A 7819-nucleotide genomic window follows, 5' to 3' on the forward strand; every position below is an offset into this window, starting at 1 on the left:
AAAAAGTCTTATAAATGCTCCAGTACTACTTTCTTTGGCATTTCAGACCCAGTTTGCAAACTAGTCCACTTCAACCTGAAAAGTAAGGATTTCTATTAATTAAGTGGTTTGCAACAAAACTGCAGTTTTCTGAATTCCTAATGACGGTGCAGTAAGTGAAAAATACATACAAGTAAAACTTTCAATTCAATATGTCATTTAACAATTTAAAAAAAGGGCTAAATTTGTTCTTAACATTAGGAACGTTGCATTTGTTAGGCATTAGTTGAGGTTTATCCTTTAAAGGATAATAAAAAAATGTTTGGAAAATCACATTTAAAAAAAAAAAAAAAACGTTATCCATTTTCCAGACTCATCTAGACCTGAAAAATAAATGATAAAACAATAATTAATAAATAAACGACATAATATTAGTAAATAAATTATTTTTAAACAAATTATATAAACAAGTGTAAATTTCACTGCAAGAAACTTGAGGATTGGATCCAAGTTGTATATTTGTATAGAAAAGTTTACTCATAGGCATAGGTTATTTCAATATCTTTTCTTTTGAATCACTGCAAAAGTATTGCTGAATGTTTTAAAACCTCATCTGTGCTATGAAAAGATTAAAGAATTAAGAATATCACTGCAGCTCTTTAATTTAACATTTCAATCTTCTTATAGAAAGTAAATTTGAGCAGGAAATAATTACTTTTCAAGCGAGACATATTTCACTTCGAGTCTATTGAAAAAGCTTTTTAATCTCAAAGGGATTTTATCCTGGTAGAATGAAGTCTAAGTAAATATTTATCAGTTTGAATCAAAGTGTGATCATTACCTTAAGCCCAGGTCAGTGACCTGGTAGCATCCAGAGAGGCTGAGAAACTTGAGTGATCGTTTTGCCTTTGAGCAGTCAGTCCTGTTCTCCGGCTCCAGACACTGCTGCCCCCCTGATGGGGAGCATTTAGTCCGTAATTCTGCAGTGGTGGTTCTGGTGGTGCCCAACTCGCTTTGGGGCCCAGTAAAAGTTCTGAGGGCCTTCTCGTTTGAGCAGCAGGTGGAGTGACCGCAAAACATTTCCCCAGATATGGCGTACTGCTGATGCAGATAGGATGAATCTGAGCCGGTCCTGTGCCTCCTCCTCCTCTTGCAGCAGCAAGAGCCTCCCACGAGTTGCGTCGTCTCCGCCAAGCTTTCAGAGAAAGGCATCCCGCCGCGATGACTCCACTCTGCGGTGTCTTCGATGTCAGCGAGGCTGGAAGTGTCCAGGACCCAGACGTGAGTGGGGATGCAGGCAGAGCCCCAGCGACCGGTGCCGTGCTTGAAAATGATGGCCTGCTGCCTTCGCCCAACCGCATGCAGGCTTCTCTCCTCCACTAGTGTAATGGGCACAGGGCAGCTCTTAAGCAGCTTAGCTCGTCGCTCTGAGTATTTGTCCGAACCGATGGAGGACACGGGGTCACCCAGACCCACAGACAGTCTCTTCAGGGTTTGATCGGTGATCTTCTCGCACCCCGACAAATCCAGGTGCTCCAGAGAACGGCAAGCTCCAAGAAAGGACCAGCTGATAGAGGATAGACAGGAAACAGCACTGTGAGTATTGAGTTCCTGGATCATTTTAGCAACAATCTCACCAAGCAGACAACAGATGCAAAACATTAATTTGTGATTAATGGTTTTAGATTGAAAGTAGTTCCTATCAATTAATAACATCTTATTGTAGTCTGGCCTCCATCCAGAAGAGGTGCCAGTTGGTCATCCTTAAGAGGAGCCAGTTGATACAGGAATAAAGATGGCGGTGTCCATACGATAAACGGTTTATGACTGCGCGATCCATACCGTTGTCGCATTTGAGCATTCGCTGAATTTTTCTTAAAATGTACATCAACAAAGTAACATTTTATATTTATTAAGATACTATTTGTTATAATATTACCTGTACAATGTTATAATTCTCTTAATAAATAATTGTCATAATTTAGTTCAAAGACTATAATTCAGTAAAAAATTGTGTAATGGAGTCACAGGAATGTAAGGCATTTACACCATCAACCCATGGAATTTTTTTTTATAAAACTACATCTTTTAAGAGATTAACCAAATGTGTTTTTCTTGTTAACATGTGTTAACAGGAAAAACACATGTACATTTTGTCAGCAACTTAATAGTAGCTGACACAATATAATGCTAAAATGATACTGTTATTTTTTTAATTCGACATATTACATATAAGAATGTAGCTTTTTATGTTATAGAAAGACAGTTGGCCCTCAGGTTTTAAAAAAAGGCAGCTCCCATCAATAAATTGTTAGTTGATCGATAAGATCAGTCAACTTCAGATTAACTCTTGTGGATCCTTAAAGGAGAGGGTATGTCATTTTCTTCTTCTATTATTCAGAATATGTTTTTGAAAAGAGCACTCAGTTTGACGTTTTACCTGTCAAAAGCAAAATCGGTGACATCAGTCTGGGTCAGGTTCAGATGAGTGATGTTGGGGCAAAGGCTGAGAATTTGACGAACCTGCGAATAAAACAGAGCAGAACTTTCAGAGGATGTTTAGTTAGAAACAGAGTTAAGTGCCATAATTAAAAGAAAATAAAAATAAAAAAACAGTCTTGTGCAACATACCATTTTGCTTGAAACTGTAGAACTATAGGCAAGAATCATGGACTTGACAGAAGAACCCACAGTGGGAAGAAGGTGCTGGATGATCCCATTTAGGAGCCGTTTCTCCCTCTGAGCCGTGCTGATAGCAAGGGAGCCTTCAGTGTGACCGGAAGCATCTGGGAAGACACGGAAGATGCAGGTAATGATTCAAACCAAACATTTCCAACCCTACGAGTCAGTTCAGCTTGAGCTATAGATGCCACACATCTGGTGATACCGTTTACTCTTCCCCACAGTGATGAAAACCAGCTGAAAACCAAACCTCACCTGACTCATCAACATCAGCGTCCTCATCCCATTCCTGGTAAGCGCGGCCCTCGTTCTGCCGGCTCTTCACCCAGTCGTCGTCTGGCTCCTGGTCGAGATCCTCAGGAGGGCCGCTGTAATAATCACCTGAAGAAAAAGACGCAGGTGCACATCACAGAGATGAAACCGTTTCTTCTTTTTTTTTTTTCTTAAAGAAAACAGAAACCGGCTGTTTAATCACTGCTGTTGGTTTGATCACAGACAGCGTTCGTTGTTCAAAGCTCTGCTTAGAGATTATGTAACAAATGACTAACACTGTAGAAAAAAAAAATCATCAAAGCAATATCTCTCTCAACGTTAACATCTATAAGCTTTAAGACTGACTGACTAACAATGAAACCCAAGTTAAAGAAGCCGACATAAGAGACAAAAACCATAAAAACAATGAGGGATTATTAGTTTATGGTTCATCTGAATATTACATTACTCAGTGTTTGTATGAGTGGTGCTGCATTTTAGCTTCAGATCAGGGGTCTGCAACTTTTACAATCCAAAAAACACAATTTTTACTCCGAGTCAAGCCAACTAAGTCGTTTAGAGCCACAAAAGTTACATGAAGAAAAAAATGTTTTTTGAAAAATATCTACCATACGTAAGTGTGATTTTAAAAGAACCCTAAATTTATTTCAGTTTTTTTGTTATCTTAAAATAAACACTTCCAAAAAGAGGATAGGTAAAGTTATAATGAAATATGGCATAGTTGCCAAAAATAATGACAAGAAAAATAGATCTGTGTCATTTTGTTGTGGAAATTTAATGCAATTGTTCCATAAAAACTGACTTAGATTTGTTTTACATCCATCCTGATAAATGATAAAGAACAATTGTTTTCTCTATCATTTTTAGCTATTGTAGAAGGTCCAAAGAGTAGCAGGTTGCAGACCCCTGCTGTACAGTCATGAGAAGACTTTGAGTAAGAGGAATCTGTACTGACCTTTCTTAACCAAACTATAGTTTCAGTAACTGGCAATAAAATTTGTTTTGTCTGCAATAAATAAATACGGTAAAACTGAACTGCCTCGTGGTGCATAATAGTTAATCCTTTTAATAAATATTTTAGAAGCTCGGCATACTCACCGCTTCCTTAAGTTAAGGAAGTAAATTTGGTTTACTTTAAAACTAAAGCCCACCTCTGGCCCAGCGGACAGGATACAGGTGCCTCCACAACGAGCCGGTTTTGACCAAGTCTGACCACGAGCTGCACACTTGACTGCAGCGGCACAGATCCACGGGGCCCAAGTAATGGAAAAGCCTCAGCATGATTTCTGCAGGAAGCTGGGAGACGTGGGTTGAAGAACTCCTCCTTTGTTCCAGATCTGGACAAATAACAACAACGAAAAAAACTTAAGAGTGAGCTCGTAAAGAAAACGTGAAACATTTTTAAAAGAATACACTTACCATAATCCGTCTTCTCGTGATCAGCATATTTAAAAGCCTTTTGCAGCTCCTCAGCCTGGGTCCACAAGCTGAAGCCCTTCAGCACCTCGGCAGCGCAGTCCGGCTGCTGCTGGTTGCAGTGCTGCTCTATCACCTGCTTCTTAATGTCCTTCAGCTCCTCGTACGTGAAGTACTGCATGAGCATAGGCTGGAACACCTGCAACACACTTCTAGTTTAAAAACGACTTGCAACAGATTATCGCTGAGATAAATCTGAATGTTTTATACCTCCTCTTCTTCCTTCATGTGTGGCAGAAAATCTTGCGTGAAAGCTTCCAGTCGTTCCTTCAGCTGCTGGGCGTAGTTGAGCTGTTCATATTCACTCTACAATCAGAAAAATCAAATCGGTAATTTGGGGTTTTTAATCCTCAACAAAACTTACTTAGTCCACATGTAATGGGCTTTTTTTAATTTATTTTTTTTTTATAAAAGACCACAACAGTTTACGTTTCGAATCAGAACTGACAAAAGGCAAGTGGCAGACTTGATATTTTCACAAGAAGTTTTAGCCCAGACGTAGCAATATTTTTGTTACACTGTTGCTATTCTTAGGTTTGAGAGGCACAGGGTTTCACCTCCTGTGACCCAATGTTCCAAACTTTCTGTTTTCAAACAGAGGGAAATTGAACACATTTCAAATATATCAGAGCAGTATTGTTTATCTCTCATGAAAACATATTTTAGAAAGGAAGCCAGATCTCAATCTGACCCAAAATTAGGTTTTTGTTTAAGCTGTTGGCAAAGCGGAAGGTCAGATTTACAAAACATTTATTCAGAATGTCTTTTTTGATTGTTTTCTTTTTTAATCCTGAGACAAAAACTGTTTTTCTCTTTAAGTCCAGTTATTTTATTAGAAATGCAATGAAATAGTTTTGACTTTTGATTATAGCAGATGCTAAAATTCCCATAATGTAAACTAAGCAGTACTTTGAGTAGAAACAGTACACATATTCATAAATTGCACGTACATGTAAAAAAAACAGTTTTGCGGTAAACAGTTAATTTAATGACACGCTAACCGGCCATCAGTGGAGAAGCACATGCACTTTATGGTCTCCCTCTACGGTATAACCCTGGTGTTTATCTGCTGGCCCATTGTTAAAAAGCACAGCAGGTGCAAATTACGGCCAGGCCATGACGACATTGAGCTGGTTTTGGTGGTTTTGAAAGCAGATTCACCTTAACGCTTTGCAGTCCTTTCTCAAAGAGAGACAGCATCTCTGACAGTTTGTTGTCTGAATGCACGTTGTAGACTGTGCAGCAGCGCTGCTGCAGCAGACCGATGATGTACTCGTTTTCAATTTGCTCGTGCATCTTGAACTCCTTGAAGGTGGCGCACAGGGACTGAAGAAAGGAGCGGAAGTCATTGTTGTTGGAGAAGTTTGTCTTGGACAGCTGTGGAGAAGAGACATGCCTGAGTCAATAATAAAAATGTTTTTTTGGGGTTTTTTAAAAAAAAAGCTGTTTATAATTACACTGTAACTGGCATCATCTCAAATTCCTATTGCTAGAGTCATATTATGGTAACAGATGCTTTGCAAAACATGTGTAACATGACAGCTGTGCAGTGTTTTGTAACCACGGTTGTTGAGGTTAGCAGTGCATTAGCTAGTGTCCTAATTGAGCTTATCTGACGCCTATTGTAGGCTGTGACAGGAAGCCTCTTTCAAATCCCATTATTATGAGTACCCTGCCTGATGAAACACTAAGGCGTGCGTGTCACACTTAGAACATGTTGCATAATAAAACATACTGCACGTAGGCTAACCAAATACGAAGCTGCTTTTCAGTTGTACTAAATGCGCAAGCAATTTATTATGAGTAACGTAACACAGACTTTAAAGTAATAGAAGGTTAGATGTTAGTCCAACAACGTATCAACCGAACAACGAAGAAGCAGTCCCGAGACAACCCGGGAGCATTTCATCTACTCCGTCTCAACACTCACTGCCAAACAAACCCGCTAACAGCAGCTAGCTAGCGTGCTAGCTGGCGAACACTCCTCTTTGATCCGCAGACCGTTTGCTTGTTGTTTTCAGAAACTGACTGGAGGCGAGCTACAGCTGTGTATACGTACCTTATCACAGTACAGACCCACCAGCTGCTTCATTCGCCAGTGTGGGCCAGTAAAAACATCCACCTCGTCCGGAAAGGGAGCCATCTTCACTGGACCTTACTGCGTCATCTGCGATATAATCAAACCAGGAGGTGTGCGGCAGAGCTTGCGCGAGCCACCCACGTGACTACAACTTATTAACGAGGGCGGTTTTCAATCTGGTGCTAACATTCAACTAATGTTAAACATAATGGAAGAACATATCGATTAAATTGCTATTCCAGCGATTATTTAAGCACAATTTAAAAATACATACACTGAATAAATAAATTTTTAATGTTTCTATCCGTGTGTGTGTGTGTGCGTGTGTGTGTGTGTGTGTGTGTGTGTGTGTGTGTGTGTGTGTGTGTGTGTGTGTGTGTGTGTGTGTGTGTATTTAATTTAATATGAGTAAAAAAGGAACAAAAGCTGCTTTCTTCAAAAAGATTAACAATTTAGAAAAAAAACTTTAACAATTCAGATAGCAACATAAACCTTGTGGTATTAGATCTCAAATCTTAGATTGTGACTTTTTTTGCTTATTTTTTGTTTATTTTGGTTTGGATCAGAGCTAGTAAAAGTTCATTTGCTTTTCAGCAGAATTTTAAATGCGAGTTAGTGCTAACACTACTGTCATCAGCACCACTTATATTGTTTTGTGAGCGATATTGACATTCAACAAATGCCATGGCTTACTCATTCATGTTTTCATAGTCAACAATGAAATCTTAACAATGGCAAATCTCATGTTTGTGCACACACTCTTGGCCATTAAAGTTTATTCTGATTCTATGGCATTATTTTTTTTACATTGTTTATTAAATAAACAGCAGTACATAAATTGTGAAGAAATTATTGAATCAAAGTTTTTGATTAAGATTTTCCTGTGATTAGTATTATTTATCAGTTCTTTTCGATTCTAAATACTTCCAGATTTAAAATTTAAAGTTGATCGGAAACCTTTAAACCAAATTGAAAAAGCGATATGTTAATTGATAAAAGTAACCACAAATATAACGTTTAAAGATCTACACGTTATTCTGCTTGAAATCTTACGCTTTTGGTGAACCTCATGTCAGCCTAGTTTGAAAATGCCTTTGGCTGACTTTGAGCTGAGTTACTGAACCTTAGTGGTTCCCACCACGTTAATGGCAGTGTCACGACGTAGAACTCTTTGTTTTTTGTTAACTAATATAGTTTGTAAGTTAAACTAGTTCTTGGACGCTGTGAAAAGGTTAAACTCACCAACCATTGTAGACACGGCGTGCCTTTTGGTTGCTAAGGGAAATGTCCACAGCAACAGAGCCGTTGGTTGGGGTGGGCATAAGACGT

The 7819-nt window shown here is 38.8% G+C and overlaps 1 protein-coding gene across 2 annotated transcripts in view; it reads right to left on the reverse strand.

Moving 5' to 3' along the window:
• Positions 1–7815, reverse strand: part of fbxl5 (F-box and leucine-rich repeat protein 5) — a 10228-nt gene extending 2413 nt beyond the window's left edge. The window contains exons 1-10 of one of the 2 annotated variants that reach the window (XM_008407522.1): positions 7733–7815; positions 6470–6577; positions 5572–5787; positions 4621–4716; positions 4354–4549; positions 4086–4271; positions 2917–3042; positions 2611–2765; positions 2420–2502; positions 821–1546 (exon numbers count right to left, since the gene is read on the reverse strand). In XM_008407522.1, coding sequence (XP_008405744.1) covers positions 821–1546; positions 2420–2502; positions 2611–2765; positions 2917–3042; positions 4086–4271; positions 4354–4549; positions 4621–4716; positions 5572–5787; positions 6470–6553 — 1868 coding nt within the window. In that variant the 5' untranslated portion in view covers positions 6554–6577; positions 7733–7815. The remainder of the gene's footprint in view (positions 1–820; positions 1547–2419; positions 2503–2610; positions 2766–2916; positions 3043–4085; positions 4272–4353; positions 4550–4620; positions 4717–5571; positions 5788–6469; positions 6578–7732) is intronic. The other variant, XM_008407523.2, reaches the window with a different exon arrangement.
• Positions 7816–7819: the final 4 nt, after the last annotated feature.

The sequence above is a fragment of the Poecilia reticulata genome, linkage group LG4 (genome assembly GCF_000633615.1).
Source record: "Poecilia reticulata strain Guanapo linkage group LG4, Guppy_female_1.0+MT, whole genome shotgun sequence".
Taxonomy (NCBI): Eukaryota; Metazoa; Chordata; class Actinopteri; order Cyprinodontiformes; family Poeciliidae; genus Poecilia; species Poecilia reticulata.